The 21631-nt window shown below is 37.2% G+C and overlaps 1 protein-coding gene across 1 annotated transcript in view; it reads right to left on the bottom strand.

Annotated features, from left to right (window-relative positions):
* LOC140942902 (cytochrome P450 4F4-like) overlaps nucleotides 1-13097 on the bottom strand; it is a 31715-nt gene extending 18618 nt beyond the window's left edge. Inside the window, exons 1-5 of the mRNA XM_073391920.1 lie at nucleotides 12857-13097; nucleotides 11453-11642; nucleotides 9961-10088; nucleotides 8628-8746; nucleotides 8204-8266 (exon numbers count right to left, since the gene is read on the bottom strand). Of these exons, the coding sequence (XP_073248021.1) occupies nucleotides 8204-8266; nucleotides 8628-8746; nucleotides 9961-10088; nucleotides 11453-11642; nucleotides 12857-13015 (659 nt within the window). The 5' untranslated portion in view covers nucleotides 13016-13097. The remainder of the gene's footprint in view (nucleotides 1-8203; nucleotides 8267-8627; nucleotides 8747-9960; nucleotides 10089-11452; nucleotides 11643-12856) is intronic.
* Nucleotides 13098-21631: the final 8534 nt, after the last annotated feature.

The raw sequence follows: 21631 nt of genomic DNA, 5'->3' as shown, positions 1-21631 counted from the left end.
CGTAAAAAACATTTTCCTGGCTTATATTGCCTAAAAAAAGAAAAGTTGGAAAAGTGGCCATTTTTGGACCAAAACCGTGGGTTGACCCATTTGGAAAAATGTCAATTTTCCGACTTTTTGAACTTCTTGTTTTTATTGCCTAGAAAGGCGTTTTTTCGTTCTAGAATATCGTAAAAGACATTTTCCTGGCCTATATTGCCTAAAAAAAAAAAAGTTGGAAAAATGATCATTTTTGGGCCAAAACCATGGGTTAACCCCTTTGGAAAAAGGTCAATTTTTCGACTTTTTGAACTTCTTTGTTTTTATATCTTAGAAAAACGTTTTTTCGTTTTAGAATATCGTAAAAAACCTTTTCCTAGCCAATATTGCCTCAAAAAAAAAAAAAGTTGGAAAAATGGTCATTTTTGGACCAAAACCATGGGTTAACCCCTTTGGAAAAATGTCAATTTTTTGACTTTTTGAACTTCTTATTTTTATAGCCTAGAAAGGCCTCTTTTCGTTCTAGAATATCGTAAAAGACATTTTCCTGGGCTATATTGCCTAAAAAAAAAGTTGGAAAAATGGCCATTTTCGGACCAAAACCATGGGTTAACCCCTTGGGAAAATGTCAATTTTTCGACTTTTTGACATCCTTGTTTTTATAGCCTAGAAAAGCGTTTTTTCCTTCTAGAATATCTTAAAAGACATTTTCCTGGCTTATAGTGCCTAAAAAAAAAAAAGTTGGAAAAGTGGCCATTTTTGGACCAAAACCATGAAAAACATTTGAAAAACCTTTGAAAAAATGTCAATTTTTCGACTTTTTGAACTTCTTTGTTTTTATATCTTAGAAAAACGTTTTTTCGTTTTAGAATATCGTAAAAAACCTTTTCCTAGCCAATATTGCCTCAAAAAAAAAAGTTGGAAAAATGGTCATTTTTGGACCAAAACCATGGGTTAACCCCTTTGGAAAAATGTCAATTTTTTGACTTTTTGAACTTCTTATTTTTATAGCCTAGAAAGGCCTCTTTTCGTTCTAGAATATCGTAAAAAACATTTTGTTTGCCTATATTGCCTAAAAAAAAAAGTTGGAAAAATGGCCATTTTTGGACCAAAACCATGGGTTATCCCTTTTGGAAAAATGTCAATTTTTCGACTTTTTAAACTTTTTTTTTATATCCTAGAAAAACATTTTTTTGTTCTAGAATATCGTAAAAAACATTTTCCTGGCCAATATTGCCTGAAAAAAAAAAGTTGGAAAAATGGCCAATTTTGGACCAAAACCATGGGTTAACCCCTTTGGAAAAATGTCAGTTTTTTGACTTTTTGAACTTCTTGTTTTTATAGCCTAGAAACTTCTTTTTTTTGTTCTAGAATATCGTAAAAGACATTTTCCTTGCTTATATTGCCTAAAAAAAAAAGTTAGAAAATTGCGATTTTTCGACCCAAACCTTGGGTTAACCCCTTTGGAAAAATGTCAATTATTCGACTTTTTGAAATCGATGCTTTTATAGTCTACAAAGGCTATTTCTCTATCTATAACGTCATAATCACTTTTGTTCGCCATTTCTTGAATAAAAAAAACCAAAACCAAACCACGGGACCAAACACTTTTGTTTGGGATATTTTCAGTAAAAAGAAAAGGTGAGAAAAATTACAGTTGTTTACGAAAACTATGGACTACCCCCTTAAAAAAATGCAAATTTTGCGACTTTTTCAAGAAGATGTTTTTTTTAGTATAAAAAGGCTGTTTATCTACCTAGAACGTCATAAAACACTTTTATTTGGCATATTTTTACTAAAAAGAAAGAAGGAGAAAACTTAAAATTTTTGACAAAAACCATGGACTATCCCCTTTAAAAAATGCACATTTTGCGACTTTTTCAAATCGATCTTTTTATAGTCTACAAAGGCTATTTATCTATCTAGAACGTCATTAAAGACTTTTATTTTGCGTATGTCGAACGAAAAGAAAAAATGAAAAGATTACAATTTTTTAGAAAAACCATGGACTAACCCCTTCAAAAAAAAATTCAAATTTTGAGACTTTTTCTAATCGATGTTTTTATTGTCTAGAAAGCCTATATCTCTATGTAGAACGACACCAAACACTCTTATTCGGCATATTTTTCTAAAAAACAGGATGAGATTACTTAAAAGTTTTGACAAAAACAATGGACTATCCCCTTTCAAAAAATGCAAATTTTGTGATTTTTTCAAATCGATGTTTTTATAGTCTACAAAGGCTGTTTATCTATCTACAACGCCATAAAACACTTTTTTTCGCCTTTTCTTGAATAAAAAAATCGAATGACAAAGATTATAATTTTTGAGAAAAACCATGGACTAACCCCTTTGGAAAAATGCAAAATTTACGACTTTTTTCTAATCGATGTTTTTATCGTCTAAAAAGCTTATTTCTCTATGTAGAACGGGACCAAACACTTTTCCTTGGGATACTTTCACTAAAAAGAAAAGGTCAGAAAAATTACAGTTTTTGACAAAAACCATGGAAAAAAAAATGCAAATTTTGCGACTTTTTCAAATCGATTTTTTTATAGCATACAAAGGCTATTTATCTGTCTAGAACGTCATTAAACACTTTTATTTGTCATATTTTGAACGAATAGAAAAAATAAAAAATATTACAATTTTTGAGAAAAACCATGGACTAACCCCTTTAAAAAAAAATACAAATTTTGCGACTCTTTCTAATCGACGTTCTTATTGTCTAGAAAGCCAATTTATCTATGTAGAACGACACCAAACACGTTTATTCGGCACATTTTCACTCAAAAAAAAGATGAGAAAAATCAAAATTTTTGAGAAGTATCATGGACTATTCCTTTTAAAAAAAATGTAAATTTTGAGACTTTTTCAAATCGATGTTTTTATAGTCTACAAATGCTATTTATCTACCTATAACGTCATTAAACACTTTTCTCCGCCTTTTGTTGAATAAAAAGAAAAAATGAGAAAGATTACAATGTTTGAGAAAAACCATAGACTAACCCCTTTGGAAAAATGCAAATTTTGGCACTTTTTTAATCGATGTTTTATGGTCTAGAAAGCCTATTTCTATATGTAAAACGACACCAAACAATTTTGTTTGGCATATTTTCACTAAAAAGAAAGAATAACCAAAAGTACAATTTTTAACAAAAACCATGGACTAACCCCTTGAAAAAAATGCACATTTTGCGACTTTTTCAAATCGATGTTTTATAGTCTAGAGAGACTATTTATCTATCTAGAACGCCAATAAACAGTTTTATTTGGCATATTTTCAATGAAAAGAAAAAAATGAGAACCATTACAATTTTTGACAAAAACCATGGACTAACCCCTTTGGAAAAATGCAAATTTTGCGTCTTTTTCTAGTCGATGTTTTTATCGTCTAGAAAGCCTTTTTCCCTATGTAGAACGGCACCAAACACTTTTATTCGGTATATTTTTACTAAAAAGAAAGAATGACCAAAATTACATTTTTTGACAAAAACCATGGACTAACCCCTTTTAAAAAATGCAAATTTTTTGACTTTGTAAATTGATGTTTTTATAGTTTAGAACGGCTATTTATCTACCTAGAACGTCATTAAACACTTTTATTTGGCATATTTTGAATGAAAAGAAAGAATGAGAAAAATTACAATTTTCAACAAAAACCATGGACTAACCCCTTCAAAAAAATGCAAATTTTGCTACTTTTTAAAGTGGATGTCTTTATAGTCTAGAAAGGCTATTTATCTATCTAGAACGTCATTGAACAGTTTTATTTGGCATATTTTAAATAAAAAGAAAGAATGAGAAAGATTATAATTTTTGACAAAAAGAATGGACTAACCCCTTTGGAAAAATGCACATTTCGCGATTTTTTCTAATCGATGTTTTTATCGTCTCGAAAGCCTTTTTCTCTTTGTAGAACGGCACCAAACACTTTTATTCGGCATATTTTTACTACTTCGTGTCTGTATTATCTGTCTCAGCCTTCGGTTTCGGCAGATAACACAGACCTCGGTTTTGATAAATAACAATTATTCACCGAAGTGGAGGTGGCTAGTCCTGGATATTTACCGAACTGCGAAGCAGTGAGGTAAATATCCACGACTAGCCACCGACACTGAGGTGAATAATTGTTTTAGTATATACTAAAACAGTGAGATCATTGAGCACAAAAATGATGATTTTTAACTCAAATACTGTTGCCAAAGATTACAATTTTGGCGCGTAATGACCGGGCGGCTGCGGCCGTCGCTTTATTCTTGCCGACAATTAAAACTTTTCAAGGCATTTGTTTAGCTCTTGCGGGGAAATTTCTTCAAAAGGAGTTGTGAATTCTTTCTGTATTTAAAATCATTCTATAAAAAAAGATTATTAAATTTAGTTTGAAGCTTATTTATGAACAACTCAACTAAATAAAGTAAGCAAGACTTAAACTTAATTTGCATTTGTAAACAAAAACTTTTTCACCAGTTTTATCGATAAATTAGTGTCAAAAAGACAAAGCTTTACCTGTTAAAACTTCCAATCCGAACTTCGTCACCTTCTTCGTGTATTTCGGAAACAGCTTGCTTGATTAGTTGTGAAATTTGTTTGTTTGTTTACGGCAGAAAACCGGGAAGGCATTTTGCTCGCAACTTACGCGAGTTTGGCGTTGCTCGCTCGGAGGAACTGGAGGTGAATCAGTGAATAGTGCAGGATATTCACTGATTGGGTAGCCAATCAGAGCGCTCGAAAAACACTATCCACTGTTTTAGTATATACTAATTCATGATATCATGCTCAACCTCATCCAATATTGGTTTATTATTTGGCATATTTTGAATGAAAAGAAAGAATGCGAAAGATTACAATTGTTGGCAAAAACCATGGACTAACCCCTTTAAAGAAAAGCAAATTCTGCGACTTTGTCAAATCGGAGTTTTCACAGTCTAGAAAGACTATTCCTTTAGCTAGAACATCACCAAACACTTTTATGCGACATATTTCGTGTAAAAGGAAAGAATGAGATAAATTACAATTTTAGACAAAAACCATGGGTTAACCCCTTTTGCAAAAATTCAAATTTTCTACTTTTTAAATCGATGTTTTTGTAGTCTTGAAAGCCTATTTTTCTATCTAGAACGGCACAAAGCACTTTTATTCGGCCTAATTTTGACTAAAAAGAAAGAATGAGAAAAATTACAGTTTTAGACAAAAACCATGGATTAACCCCTTTGGAAAAATTCAAATTTTGAGGCTTTTTCAAATAGATGTTTTTATAGTCGAGAAAGGCCATTTATCGGTATACAACGTCATTAAACACTTTTTGGCATATTTTGAATAAAAAGAAAGAATGAGGAAGATTAAAATTTTTGACAAAAAAATGAAAATTTTGCGCCTTTTTCTAATCGATGTGTTTATGGTCTAGAAAGCCTATTGCTCTGCATAGAACGGCACCAAACAATTTTATTTGGCATATTTTGACTAAAAGGAAAGAATGAGAAAAATCACAATTCTTGACAAAAAATTTCCCTTTGGAAAAATTCAAATTTTGCGACTTTTTTAAATCGATGATTTTATGGTCTACAAAGGCTATTTATCTATCTAGAACGTCACCAGACACGTTTTTTGGCAGATTTTGAATGAAGAGTAATAATGAGAAAGATCACAAGTTTTGACAAAAACCTTGGGCTAACCCTTTTAAAATAATGCAAATTTTGGAAATTTTTGTTAATCGATGTTTTTATAGTCCACAAAGGCTTACTTTCTATCCTTTCTATCTAGAAGGTCACCAAACACCTTTATTCGGCATTTTTTGAATAAAAAGAAAGAACGAGAAAAATTTCAATTTTAGAAAAAAACCATGGACTAACCCCTTTGGAGAAATGCAAATTTAGCGATACAGGTATTCTTAAATCGAGTTGTTTATAGTCTACAACAAAGGTTAGTTTTATCTCCAAAACGTCACAAACATTTTTTTCCGGCCTACTTTAGTTTTAATGAAAAACGGATGAAATTTACAATATTTGACCAAACCCAGGGACCCTTCGGTAAAATGGAATTTTTGCGACTTTTTTAAATCGATGTTTTTATAGTCTCGAAGGCCTATTTCTCTATCTAGAACGTCACGAAAAACTTCATTTGTGCTATTTTGGCTAAAAAGAAAGAAAAAACATATTTAACAGTTTTTACAAAAAGCATGGACGAAACCCTTTGGGAAAATGGAAATCTTGCGGCTTTTTTAATCGCTGTTTTTAAAGTCTAGAAATTCTTGACGTCTATCTAAAATGTCTGAAATCACTTTTATTTGGCCCACTTTGGCTACAAAGAAACAATAAAGAAAATTCACAATTTTATTACAAATAACATTGACGAACCCCTTCGGAAAAATGCAAATTTAGCGATTTTCTTAAATCGAGGTTTTTTTAGTCTAGAAAGCTTAGTTTTATATCTAAAACGTCGCTAAAAACTTTTAGTATTCCTATTTTGGCTTAAAACAAAGTATAAAGAAAACCATGGACTGTCCCCTCTAGAAAAATGCAAATTTTTCCGCGTTTTTACATCGATCCGTTTTTCTAGTCTTTTAAGGGTAGTTCTCTATCTAGAACGTCACCAAGACTTTTATTTGGCCTAGTTTGTCTAAAAAGAAAGAATAAAGAAAACAGAATTTTTTCACAAAAACCATGGACTAACACCTTTGGAGAAACGCAAATTTGGCGATTTTGTTAAATCGAGTTCCTTATAGTCTAGAAAGGTTAGTTTTATATCCAAAACGTCAGAAATATTTTAATTCGGGCTATTTCAGTTTAGAACAAAAATGAAGAAATTTACATTTTTTTACCAAAACCATAGACTAACCCCTTTGGAAAAATGCAAATTCGGCGATTTTGTTAAATCGAGTTTCTTATAGTCTAGAAAGGTTAGTTTTATATCCAAAACGCCAGAGACATTTTAATTCGGGCTATTTCAGTTTACAACAAAAATGAAGAAATTTACATTTTTTGACCAAAACCGTAGACTAACCCCTTTGAAAAAATGCAAATTTTGCGACTTTTTTAAATCGATGTTTTTATTGTCTAGAAAGGCTAGTTCTCTATCTAGAACGTCATCAAACTCTTTTATTTGGCCTATTTTTGCTAAAAAGAAAGAATGCATAAACCTTATTACAATTTTTACAAAAGCGATGGACTAACCACTCTGCAAAAATCGGAATTTGCGATTTTCTTCAGTTGAGTTTTTTATAGTCTAGAATGGTTAGTTTTATATCTGAGACTTCACCAAACATTGTAGTTCGGCCTATTTTAGCTTTAAAGGAACAATGACGCAATTTAAAATTTTTGCCACAAACTATGGACGAACCCCTTTGGAAAGATGCAAGTTTTGCTATTTCCTTTAATCAGGTTTTTATATTATAGAAAGAGTAGTTTGCCATCTTAAGTCGGCCTATTTTTCCTAGAAAGAAGGAATGAAGAAATTGCAAATTTTTCTAGATATTTGGTCTTCTTATTCGGTAACTGTATCAGTTAATGGTTCAAATCTTGCCTAGTCCCCGTACGGTGTCTTTCCAGGCCCTCTCGGTCAATGCATTTCGGTGACGTATCCGAGACGAATCTCGAACCACGTGACCCGAAACGCATCGGCCGCGCATAATAATGAGGCCTAGGGACTATGCAAGTTCAAATCTACGAACCGTTTAAGGGTCATATTCACGATATATTGGATAGCTGTTCGTGTCAGCACCAAAGGTATCTGGTATAGAATGAACAGCAACGCCCGCCAGGTACAGATTTGGAACAAGCTGTTTGCACGCATCGAACGTCGTGCCTGAGCGGTTGACCGATCGTGAACTAAATGTCAGTTCTCACTCCTCAACATTTACTTCCGTCTCAGTAGATTCCAGTCCCCGCTCCTATTTATTCACTTTTGCTACGGTCCGAATACCTGTTCAGACTGCGTCAAAATGAGGCACAAAGCCTATAAAATAATGCGATATGTGACACTCGACTTTCGAGATGAAGACAGCGCAGCTTCGTTACCACACAGATACTGTGTCGAAATCACCGTTCTTAAGTGTAAGAGCGGAAGCCCTATCCAGTATGGTTTCGAGCCGGCGCAAGATCCATCAGGCATATTGTAAACGTACCGTATGACCGCAAGAAAGTAAAGACCATTACCTTACGCGCTGCGTATACCTTTATGGCTTACATAAGAGAGTATTCCCCGAGATCAAAATAACTTCACTTACATAACTCTGATAAAAAATTCGTCCACTGCATCGTACACTGCACTTATGTAGGAGTTCTTTTTCCTGTAGAGAGCAAAAGTCTTTGTCGTGAAATGATGACAGCAAATATAAAATGTAATTAGTTATCTGTAATAACACCAAAGACTATTTCTCATGGGAGCCCGAAAAAATGAATGTCAAATTTCACAAGAATCGTGAAAACACAGCTAAAATGCTGAAAATTTCATCTGTAAGGTGTCATTTTGAGGAATTTGAGATTTATTTTCTCGGGCTCTCATAAGACATTTTCTTTGGTGTTAATACAGATAACTAATTTCGACGTCATACATTTTGCATTGTTTCTTGCTCTAAGACTGTTGGCACGAAACAGTTTTATGTTGGAAATCATGTGACTTCCAGGTAAATGACAATACATGTTACTTACTCTTCAGTTTGACAGTTGCTATGGTAACTTAAGGCACACTTAAGGATGGAGTCTAATGTCATCAAACTCGTGTGATGAAACAATTCCACCTCTCCTTTGACCGGTGAAGACCACTTCTCCTAAAAAGACAATAAAAATGCCTAGTTGTTCATTCCGGCAAGTGAGGTGTGCCCTACGCCAGTTAATTCGCGGACGGTTCTAGCTTGTGAGCCTTTTAATGAAATCCTATGATGTGGCCTAACTCAGATTATTATTATTATTATTATTATTATTATTAGTAGTAGTAGTAGTAGTAGTAGTAGTAGTAGCAGTAGCAGTAGCAGTAGCAGTAGCAGTAGCAGTAGCAGTAGCAGTAGCAGTAGCAGTAGCAGTAGCAGTAGCAGTAGCGGTAGCGGTAGCGGTAGTGGTAGTGGTAGTGGTAGTGGTAGTGGTAGTGGTAGTGGTAGTGGTAGTGGTAGTGGTAGTGGTAGTGGTAGTGGTAGTGGTAGTGGTAGTAGTAGTAGTAGTAGTAGTAGTAGTAGTAGTAGTGGTGGTGGTGGTGGTGGTGGTAGTGGTGGTGGTGGTAGTGGTAGTGGTAGTGGTAGTGGTAGTGGTAGTGGTAGTGGTAGTGGTAGTAGTAGTAGTGGTAGTAGTAGTAGTATCATTATTATTGTGTTCTCATACCGACAAACACCCCAAGGGAGCGAATCATAACCAATGCCCACGGGTCCGTTGGGAACACTCTCCCGGTACTTAGAAGTCAAGCACCCTCCTTAGAATCCTAGCTGTTCCTAATAGCGTAGCTTTCTGTAGCAGTCCTATCCAATCCTAACCCTAATCCCCAGTTTTTCGATCCATTATCCAAGTGTCTTAGTCCGCTTGGTGGACCAGAGTTTTTTAAAGTCAGCAAACTGGACTGGGCAGATAAGAAGATCTAAACTGTTAAAAGCACGGTCTCCAACAGTTGTACTATTGAGGCAATTGAGGCCGGGGCCAATGGGTCATGCCTTCCTTTAATCTTCTGAATTGATGTATAAAGTACTAATAGGACTAATAAAAGCAAATGGTGGATGCAGTACAGCGATTGTAAATTGATGTCCTCACAACGAGCAATACGGACGTAGATCGTTTTGAAACTTGAACTGTAGATTTTGGAAGATAAAAATCGTCGTCTTGTTTTCAGAGAATAAAAAAACCTCGACTGCGATTACTCGTATTGGCAAATTCTACCACTCGTTTGCCCCCTGAAATACCAAGTGACATTACTTTTATCCTATCTCTACTCAAGCGCGTATAAAGATGGCAGGTATCTTGAAGAAGGTCTATCATTATTATTAGACCTTTGGGTACTTACAAGGAGAACATTCGTGGACTCTTGAAAAACTCCCACATAAGATTTAAGAATTTCAAAATAAAACGCTGGAGTCAGCAGGCGTCTCATTCTGAACCATTTTGCTCCATTGGAGGCAATCAGCCCATCTCCTTTAAAAAAAATGAAAGACGCCGAAGAGGTACATATTAGGGTCAATAATATGTACTTACTGACTGAGTTTGGGGGGGGGGGGATATTTGCAGGACGTACGGACCTAGTGCAGCGAGGTGCGTGAGTCCTGCCCGAGAGCCAAATATTTTCTGGTCCGGCCCGACCTAAGTCAGTCAGTAAGCATTCTTATCATATGACCGTTGTGTTTTTTAATTTTTCTGACTCGTCGATTAGCACGCTTTTCTAGCAGGGCCGTACGCGTTTTTCCGGCCCAATCACTTGACGCGTACGGCCCTCATACCGGACTTTTTTCATACGGTTTTCCAACGAAATTGCGACAGGGCCGTACGAGTCATATGATAATAAAATGTAGGGCACACCCAAACTGTGATTCTTGCATCCCCTAAATAAAACGCCGTATTTACAAACTCAAGGTCCTGGGGGAACTCCTTATAATGGCCTATACGGGGAGGCTCCGCCCGAAAGGGGTACCTTTTTCAGGGCTCAGGAAAATGAACGTTAAGGATAAGGATTTTACTTGTTGAGGTATGTGAGAGGGCAGGAAAATCTGTCATTTCAGTCTTTAAAAAGCCCAAAACGCTAACAGATGCATTTTGTGGCTGTGAAAGAGTCAAAAAACGTTCTAATTTTGTGGTTTCTTCAAGAGAGAGCATTTACAGCACTTCAAAGGATACAAAGTTCTAAGCTATAGGTATGTGAAAGGGGTACCATTTGCCAATAGGAAGTTTTAAGAAAGGGGTACCTTTTCAGTCAAAAAGGGTATAAAACAGGGTAAGGAGTTTGACCTCGGGGCGGGGTATACGCAGCCCCGGGACTTTACAGAACAATAAACTCACTGAACAAAACCGAGAAATTTGACTAACTCTACACCGATAGACATCACAATGGGAATTGTATCATGAACCACTCAAAGCAAAGGTTTTCACAGCCAATAACATCAGAACTTAACGGAAAGACGACCAAAATCATCGCGACTCAATTGGCCAAATTAGGATAGACAAAATTAGGATAGACAAAGCAAGTTGACTCTAGTGACTACCGCACAGGTTATCAAAACAAGAGTCACTGTCAACAACAGTCCTAATTAGGTCTACACTCCCCCTGACGATCATGTCCAACTACTTGGGCTATGTTTACACTGGCCTGTGTACAGACGCTCTCCTCCCCTCTGAGAAAAAAACTCTCTCTCCCCGATTTTTTTTTTTGAGGGGAGGGGTTCTGTACACAGGCTAAGTTAACTAAACGTCTTCTAGAGGCAATTTTTAAAGAAGACAGAAGGCATATTAGACACATTGTGTCCTCCTGGATTATTTTTACCAATAATAAAGTATGCCGTACATACCGATGAAAGGCTTTACAAAATTGTATGTAGGTGCTTTAGGAGCGTTACTACTCTGGACCACCCTAACAGTGTCTGGGTGGCAAAGAACTAGAAATCCCACCGTAGGACTCCGCCATTCAACGTAGCACTTTTTGAATTCCGTAGCACATCTCACATGGAACTTCAACAAGGCCCCATCGTGATTCTTTATCTAAACAACAAAAAAAGGGATTGAAGAGTAACGTTTTCTAAATGTAACCAAGTTAGTGTTTCAAAATGTTGTAAGAGCAAATTCAAACCGTACCCCCACCATTGTGCAAGTGGCGGGGCAAGTAAAATAGAGAGAGGGTGGAGGGAGGATTCGTCGCAACCACCCACTTGAATTTTGGTGGATCGGGACTTCCAAGCAATAGGTTTTCATTGAGGTCGCCGATGTGAGATCATCAAGGTCCCTATTGATTAACCAAGACCAAGTTATTCCTATGGGCGTTGAAACGCTTTCTTTTGTTCCAATGCATTTGCATATATGCTGGTCACGTAAGGGAAACGCTCTCCCGCCGTTTAAATAAAGAATGCACAAGACGCATGTCTCAAGAAAATACAAATACAAATATAAATTTCTTTTTATCCACTCCTCGGCGGTTTTTCATCTTTATCCGAGAAGACTAGGAAACTAAAAATACAAAAAGTTCCCGTTCATCTTAGCCCTATTGTGAAGAATAGAAATAAAATAAGCTAACTTATGCCATTACATTTTGTGTTTTCTTGTGTTTTTAGGGCGATCTGGGCTTGTTTTGTGATCTTGTCGTAACCTACGGTACGATTCCGTTTTGGTTTTTCGAAAACACGGAGTGCAACCATTTTTATTTCTCTCACTTTTTTAAATCTTTATCGAATTGTCTATGTATCTAGAACACTGGTAGCCTGAATTTCAGCCATCTCTTCGAGTCACGAACACCCGAGAAAGAAGAGTTTGCGACTCAAGGAGTTCAAGCTGGAGCACTGACTCCTAAAACGAGTGTTTTCTCACATTTTTTTTCTTCTCTTGCGTGACTTGCGTGACTTCGCATATTAATGAATGCCAAATATAATCACAGTTGAAAGAAAACAGCAGTAATCACGAGACAATCGGCAACTGAAATAAACTGAACAAAAACTGTTCCAAACCTGAATTTCTCTTCAGTCGATTCGTGTGCCGTTGACTGACGGTTCATGAAAGGCTCCGACGTGAAAAATTTTAACTTTAATAATTATAAACGGTTTAAAGCTTTAGAATATCAGCCGGTCACTTCATATTCATAATGCTGCTCTAATAATCTCGCGGTCTTTAAAATTTACATAAAAAGTAATGTAAAAATAAAGACAAACTGTAACATCGGCTGTATATCAATAAGTCTCTATCGAGAAGAATATAAAAAGCCTTACGTGTTTGCGATGCCCGGTAAACCAGTCACTTGGTGCTGAGGGAAACACGGCTAGGTGTCTTGCTCGGCGATAGCTCTTCACTAAGCTGATTATAACATTGCAAATAGCTATAATTCCAGCGGCTGATAAAATTGGAATCCAGAAGTAAGCTGAAGCCATTTTGAAACCTTCGACGGACAGCTCGTTAGTCTCTTCTGGGCCAAATTTTCAAAGCACAATCAACAGACGAACATGTTGAAACAGCCGCGGAGCCACAAATTATATTAAATGTCACGTGATAATTAACAAGGTCACGCAACATTCAATAGTGGACAGATGCATGAAACTTTTGTGTCTTTTGTGAAGCCTAATTTGAGGCTAATTCACTGAATTTTAAAAATTATCACTTGAGCAAACCTCTCAATAATGATCCCACTTACGTTTGACAATCTATTTGGACGACTCAAACACGACCATAAAAAACAAAAACAAATACAATTTAACGAACAAATCCGCTTCCTAAACTTAGTGCAAAACCCAATTACGATGATTAGTTCTTTCCTGGCCGTTATAGCTCACCGAGATCGTGCTATTTTCATAGACAAAGCCTTATTATTCACTTGCCCTTTTTCTTCAGTATAGCACATACATTATTCGGTTATCAATCTAAAAGGTACAATTCATAAACGGATTAATGAAGCCATTTAGGATCAGTGAAAAAGTGTGAATATATTTGGCCTACTTTGAACCATTTCCTGGGTAAAGTAGCCTGCATAGCAGGCGCTTGGAAGTAGTGGGCACAAGAAAAAACGGGACACTACTTCCAAGCGAGACACTACTTCCAAGCGCCTGCTACGCAGGCTATATGGTAAAGCAACCAATTGATGCGAAAAGTGCAGCCATCTTGACCGAATAAACTTTGGTCAATATAAAGGATTTATTATATGGCCAAAAACTTTTGAGAACTTTTCTTTGCGAGACTCAACGCGGGAAATCCCGAGTGGATAAGATATACGAGCCGCTCGAGTGCTCGCTAGCGGAAGACGCCAACGTCCTTTTCGCAGCGCATAATCGTAGTCTTGAAAACACATACATTTGTTTTCTAGTAATGTGGCCTCCACAACATAGAAACGGCAATTCAAATCCCGTGCGTTTCGGTATGAATACCACTGCCTAAATTATTTTTGACTGCACAAGGGGTGAATCCGCGATATCCTCCGCATGTGTCAATATTTGAAGAGGAAAACATTCCCCATAGATTAACATCCAAATATTCTGCAGTTTCTTACGCTTTCGCTGTCAAAGGCATTTGTCCATTATTTTGGGCGTTCGAGGTTTTGTCTTGACTAGTCCGGGAACTATTTCATGGCTGCACTTTCCACTGACCTGTCTACGCTCTGCAGAGACAAATCTCACACTTATCTACCCCTCCCCCAAATCGTTTGTTTGTAATCTCCCAGATTCTGAGAGACACCTGACCAGACCCAACCAGGGTCTCTCGACGGGTAGGAGAGAGAACCTGGGAACGAGGTTGAACCTGTTGCTTTTTTTGACGTTCTCGTTGCCGTCATTCGTCGTCGTTGCTATGACGCCTCCCCACTGGCTAGACGAACGCCACTCTACCGGCGGACACAGCTCCTTTCGAGAGTGCATTTAAGTGTTAACTTCAAAAAAACGTGAAGTGTAATTGCCATCCGTCTATTTTAAAAAAAGCACACACACTTTTAATACACATGTCATACATGTGTGAAACATATTTCACTTCGCCGAAAAAAAGTCTTCCAAGTGCGCACCTGTTAGTCCTATTTATCAATTCGTTGATAATTGACTAAAATATCAACAACAAGACACCCTAAATCCGTATTACAGTATACTCCGAGTCTTTTTAAATTAAAGTGAGTTGGAAAATGAATTTTTCCAAACAGACGTCGCAATTTGACACTTGCCTAAACGATCACGGCCGGATGCCCGAATGGAAGACAGCATATCTAACCACCCCAGTAACTGCATCAATGATTTCCTTATCCGTCGTCAATCTGCTCGTATCTCCTTGTACTATATTTTTAAATGCCTTAGTAATGATTGCGGTCAAAACATCAGCAAGAATGGAAAGCAATTACCACATTTTGCTGGCTTCTTTAGCTTTGACTGACTTGATGACTGGCGCACTCGCACAGCCACTGGTTGTTGCGGTACAATTATACCGCCTCAATGGAGACTTACTAGATTCCTACCAAAGAAATAATTGCGCCTCCTTGGATATATTGCAGAGATCGCCGGTGTAACATTTGTCACTGCCTCCATGCAACATTTGGCACTGTTAAGTGTTGAACGCTTCGTCGCAATAACATATCCTTACCAATACCCCGAAATCATCACAAAGCGTCGCTTAATTTCAAGCGCCATCCTCGCTTGGTCCTTCGCCGCTTTGACTGCTGGGTTATCTGTGAACAGTTTTTTCACTTTCATATTTCGAGGCTTCTTGATGGTAGCCAGTATTTCTATTCTGGTCTTTTGCCAGATTGCCGTATATCGAGAAGCTCGAGCTCAGATGCGTAAAATAAAAAGTCAACAAGTCTCTAAGAAGGCCAGAGAAGTATTTTTTAAGGAAAAGAAAGCTATGAACACCACGACAATCATTATTGGCGTTGTTCTGTTCTCATTTCTACCTTTGATGTTACTACGAAGTTTTTTTATCTCTCTCTTGAGTTCACCCGCTACCAAATTGGTTAAGGAATACGCGTGCAGATCGCTTATGCTTTGTAACTCTGCTTGTAATCCTCTAATTTACTGCACCCGTAACAGGGAATTCCGAAAAGCTTTTAAAAGACTATTACGTAGGCGAAGTCAGATAGGACCAACTTGAAAGGACGGCAGATAAAAATACTTCATCAATCCTTCTTCGAAAGCAAATAATTTATAAAAGTTATTAACTAATACGTAAACCTGTAGTACATGAAAATAAATTGGAAAATTTCAGAGGCAGGAACATTCATTTAATTTGTTGCGCCGTGCGCTTGAAGGAAAAATACATTTGCATGCAAGGAAATGCCTTTTGTAAAGGTTCATATTTAAAAAACGAAAAACAATGTGGCGGCTCTAGTGTAATGACTTTTTCTCTACTGAAAGGTAAATAAAAATTGCTTGCTTCATCTTCCGGTTTCTGAACGAACATTAAGCGTGTCTATCAAAAAACTGCGTTTTTAGAAGGACCGACACCCACAAGAAATACTGAAACAGAAGATTTATCGTTTATTTGAATATCTTCTTCTCGGTCTTTCATAATTATTAAGAGAAACAAAATTTCCTTCCTTTCCAAATTAACTGCAAATGGCATAAATTTATTTGATGGGTAAACTCTCCTAGAAATTTGTAATGACGAAGACTTTGTTCGTTTGCTTTAAAAGCTGCCACTTATTACTGAGAGCTCTTTCACCAACAATACTTTCGTAAACATCTCGTCAATGATCTTTGAACACGTCATGTTTGGCAGTGAGTTTACAGCTGAGTTTAATGGCCGTGGAAATCAGCCAGCAGCATGGAATCAAAAAGGGGGCATGAAAATAACTCAACCTCTTGAACTAATTGTTTTAAATTTTAATTTGAGTATTCCTTACTTACTAACATTTAGCCACGAGAGGATAATGAAAGACTGAAATCCAAGTACTTCTGTTTTAACCAGAATCAAGGAGAGAGCGCAAACTTTTTAATCAAAACCTTTTAATTTCGTGTTCTCGCATAACCTGTCAGTTATAATATCACACTATTATATTTCGCCTAGCAGACTGATAACCTATTTTGTTATCGCAGTGGACCGACGGCAACGCTTTGAAATTGTAAGACCTTGAGAATGAACTCTTTCGGAAACTCTTCCAAACAGATTTCGCAGTTAGATGTTTGCAGTAATGCGTTAGATTGGATGCCCGAGTGGAAGCCAGCATATCTTACCACCCCAGTGACTGCATCATTGATTTTCCTATCCGTCATCAATCTGCTGGTGTCTCCCTGTTCTATACTTCTAAATATCCTTGTAATAGTTGCGGTCAAAACATCACCACGGCTGAAAACCAATCACCACATTTTGTTGGCGTCTTTAGCTGGAACCGACTTGCTGACAGGCGCCATATCGCAACCATTGGTGATAGCCGAAGAAATAAACCTTCTCAAGGGAAGTTCCGTGAATTCTTACTCAGTTTGCTTTCTGAGAAACGTTTCTGCGATTACTGCTGTGACTCCTGTTATTGCTTCTCTTCAACATTTAACGCTGCTAAGCATCGAACGCTATCTAGCGATAACATACCCTTTCAAGTATCTGGAACTAATCACCGAGCTTCGCTTGACTACAAGTGTTGTGACTGTTTGGGCTGTGGCAACTTTGTTGACTGTTCTGACTTCGGTATACACTGTTAACAATGCCTTCATCTTAAATTTCCGCAGAGTAATAACGGTAGCCAGTATTTCTATCCTGATCTTCTGCCATTTTGCTGTCTATCGAGAAGCTCGTTCTCAGATTCTCAAAATCGCGACTCAACAAATCTCCACCGAGGCCAGAGAAGTGTTTTTAAAGGAAAAGAAAGCCCTGAACACTACAACAATGGTTATGGAGTAGTTTTTCTTTCGTTTGTGCCTATGATAATTATTCGACCAGTTTTGAAGTTGCTGATAGGTCCACCCGCTTGGAAGTTTGTTTTGATGTACGCCTTTAAATCACTTGTGCAGTTTGTAATCCGCTAATTTACAGCACTAAAAACAAAGAGTTTCGACAAGCTTTCAAAAGAATACTAGCCAGGCAAAACCAGAGAAAGACCCAAAGAAAAAACCATTTTGATCAAATCTTTAAAAGAAATAAGAGAAACCAGTGAAATACTTTTCAAGGTTACTATAATATGGCGAAATTATTGATAGAAAGACTTTTTCCAAAAAAATACCACGATTGTGATGTCGATCGTTATATCCCAACTTTGTGTAAGTGTACGCTTAATGTCAGGTGTCGAGGGAAACAGTTAGTTTTGTTTTCCCCTGATCGTTGCGAGAAATTTTAGAGAGACAGCGGCATGACGCGTGGGCAGATGAAATTTTTCTTTAGTTTTGATAAAATCAATGAAAAAGTGTTTCCAGAGACGAAATTGATTATTATTTTGTTTATTCATTACAAAATCAAAATTTTTTTTACGATAGTTTATTGTTGTGTTTCTGTCCCAATGATTCAGTACACATTCTTTTCTTTTTAGTAAATACATTGGTACAAATAAGGGAAGAAAGTGATTTCATATCAGTAACGCTTTGTGTTCCACATCCAATTTCGTTGACAAACGTTTTGGACGGTGAAAAACTTCCCATGCTTTATTATCCCTAAGCTCTCTAGATGAGCCCTTTAGGCTCTTGGAGTAAATTTTGTGATAAATATTGTTTATAAAGGTTTAAGAAGTCTCTTAAGTTACAACCTTGATAATAAACTTAAGTGTAATCAGCATCACTATCATGTATCAATCGAAAACTAGTTTAACTTCAATGGGTCTCCACTGATCTAATGACACAAAGAATGAAGTGGTCAAGAATAAAGTGGTCAAAGTTAAATGATATCTATCAGTTTGGCTGTTTATTTTATATAATTTTGCCTTTGTTCAAGGAATAACATTACGAGTCGGTGTTGCAGTCGACGGTGACCAAATGGTCAGATTTAAGGAACGTAAAACAATATGGCGGCTCTAACGTAGCCTGAGAAAACAGCCGACATTTGGCAACGCCATCACTGGCCTCCACGCCAAATGACGCCTGAGAAACGAGCGCAGAAATTGCATACTGATGACGCGTCACTACCCAGATCTGGGTAGTTAGCGGCTTCTGATTGGTCGTGCCGCGTGGGAAATTTGATTCAACTAGGTTAGCTCTAATGTAATGATTTCTTAAAGAAAAGGTTACCAAAAGACAGCGTTAAAATCAAAGAGATTCACTCATATTAAAATAGTAGGTTTATACGTTTATTTAAACAACATTTTCTCGGTGCCGTTTTGTAGTTCAGAGAGAAAAATTTTTTTTAAATCCAAATTTACCGAGAAGAACATAAATTTGTACGGCTGCAAAACACTCCTGCAAATTTGTAATGACAAAACTCTCTGGGTTTTGCTCTTAAAAGTTGTCACTGATTACTGAAAACTTCTTCTCCAACTCGAAGACACTTTTTCAATGGCCTTTGAACATTGTGTTGTTTGGCAGTGAGTTTCTCTTAAAGGGATCAAAAAGGAGGCATGAAAGTAACTCAACCTCTTAAACTAATGGCTTTAAATTGTCATTTGTGCAGTACTCCTTACTTGCTATTTTTCGGGTTAATTTTCAGTTGCAATTACCACTGTGACTATCATATCTTCAATTAAGTTTAGACTATTTATTGTTGTGGGAATCGGTCAGCACGGATTCAAGCACATAAAAGAAAATTATAACCTATCACCCTCTTGAGGTAATGCTTTTCAATTGTTATTTCGGTTAGCATTTATTACTAACTTTTAGTCGTTGAAAAATTGCACAATATCGAAATCCAGGAACTTTAATCCAACCGTAATCAATTAGCAAACTGTACAACAACGAAATATTTTGCCAATTTTGTTAGTTAATTACCGTTGTTAAGTTTTAAATGCCACACTCTATTAAATCTTTGCATAGCAAACTACCAATTTTCTCATTTTAGTCAAAACGTTACGCGCTATTGTAAAAAATTGTCATAAACTTTTGCCTTTCAAGGCTGGAACAATCTTGGTAAGCTCTTCATCCTGAATGACAGTTCCAAACGGTTTTCCGGATTTGGCTGAGCCAAAAAGTTCTTGTGGAAAATTATGAGGTACTCGACCAAATAGGTTTCTGAGGAAATGAACTAAATATATTAAAGTACGTTTTAGAAGTTTCACTAAGTGACAACTCGATCAACAATTCAAAGCAGTTATTAATAAGTGCAATCAGCATCAACATATGTAAGAAAACTATTTGTTCTTCTTTACTGGAAAGAATTACGTTGGACTTTCGTTAAGTGGCCACCCTTTGAGTACCTGTAAGTGACTGCTAAATGGCGACTTGGCCGCTCAGTAGAGGTTTGTTATAAGTTAGTAAAACATTAACATAATGGCTTTAGCACAAACATTGCACTTTATGTTTGTAACAAAAGCACGACGGGAGCAGCATTACTGGACAACAATCGGTTTTTAACTTTCGTCTCGGACTGTATTTTCCTTATCATATTGGAGGCGTGTGTAGCCGAGCGGTTAACACCTCGAACTCTGGATCTGGAGGTTCGGGGTTGAAAGCCTCGCCCGTTGCGTTGTTTCCTTAGACAAGGAACTTTACTCCACTTTGTCTCTCTTCACCCAGGTGTATAAATGTGTACCGGCGGCATACTTCTGCGGAGTAACCCTGGAATGGACTAGCATCCCGTCCAGGGGGAAGTCAATACTCCTAGGCTTGCTTTGCTACGGAAACCGGAAATAAGCTCCGGCCGTGTGGGGCTTTTGCTCGTGTATCAAACACTTGATGATCACTTAATAAAGAGGAGAACAATGGATAAATTAACTCTCGTTGGGACGGCCAAAAGATGGCCGCGGCCACTTGATAGAGGTGGTCTTTTAATAGACGTTTAATTCCCCATTCTTTTCTACAATTATCTCGGGACTTTGATGACTGGCAGCTTAAAAGAGGGTGGTCGCTTAATGGGTCTTAATAGACATAGTACCTTTAAAAGTAGTCGAAGTGTACGTCATTCACCCGTATAAAACAAAGATCATCACGAGTCGATATTGCAGTGGATGGCAAGACTTTCAAATTTTACGGCCTTGAGCATGAACTCTTCCAAGCAGATATCGCAGTCAGATTTTTCATGCAGTCAGTATGTCCACGATGGAATGCCTGAATGGCAGCCATCATATCTAACCATCCTAGTGACTGCATCAATAATTTTCATATCCGTCATCAATTTGATCGTGTCTCCTTGTACTATGGTGTTAAATGCCATGGTTATGATTGCGGTCAAAACGTCGCCAAGACTAAAAAGCAACTACCACATTTTGCTGGCCTCATTAGCTGGAACCGACCTAATGACTGGCGCGCTGGCACAGCCACCTGTTGTTGCAGCAGAAATATATCGCCTTTCTGGAAACTCGGCACATTTCTACAAAGTTTGTCTCCTAAATAACATTTCAAGGATCACCGGTGTATATTTTATCACCGCTTCCATACTACATTTGATGCTACTAAGCGTCGAACGCTACGTCACCATAACATATCCTTACAAATACCTCGAAATTATGACCAAGCGTCGCTTGATTTCAAGCGCGGTTTTTGCTTGGTCGTTCGCAGCTTTGACTGTTGTGTTATCTGTTAAAGACATTTTCCCTTTCTCATTTCGCGCCTTGTTAATTGTAATCAGTATCTCTATTCTGATCTTTTGCCACATTGCTGTGTATCGAGAAACTCGCGCTCAGATGCGTAAAATAAAAAGTCAACAAGTCTCTAAGGAGGCTAGAGAAGTATTTTTAAAGGAAAAGAAAGCTATGAACACCACGACAGTTATTATCGGAGTTGTTCTGTTCTCATTTCTGCCTATCATATTACAACGATTTATGTTTATCTCTCTCTTGAGTTCACCAGCTACCAAATTGGTGTCGGAATACGCCTGTAGATCGCTTATGCTTTGTAACTCAGTTTGTAATCCTCTAATTTACTGCGCTAGGAACAGGGAGTTCCGAAAGGCTTTTGAAAGACTGTTACGTAGGCCAAACCAGATAGGACCAGCTTGAAAGAGTGTAAGGACAA

This window comes from Porites lutea, chromosome 7 (genome assembly GCF_958299795.1).
Source record: "Porites lutea chromosome 7, jaPorLute2.1, whole genome shotgun sequence".
NCBI classification, from domain to species: domain Eukaryota; kingdom Metazoa; phylum Cnidaria; class Anthozoa; order Scleractinia; family Poritidae; genus Porites; species Porites lutea.
Note: the sequence above shows the minus strand (reverse complement) of the source record. Positions and strands in the feature narration are given on the sequence as shown.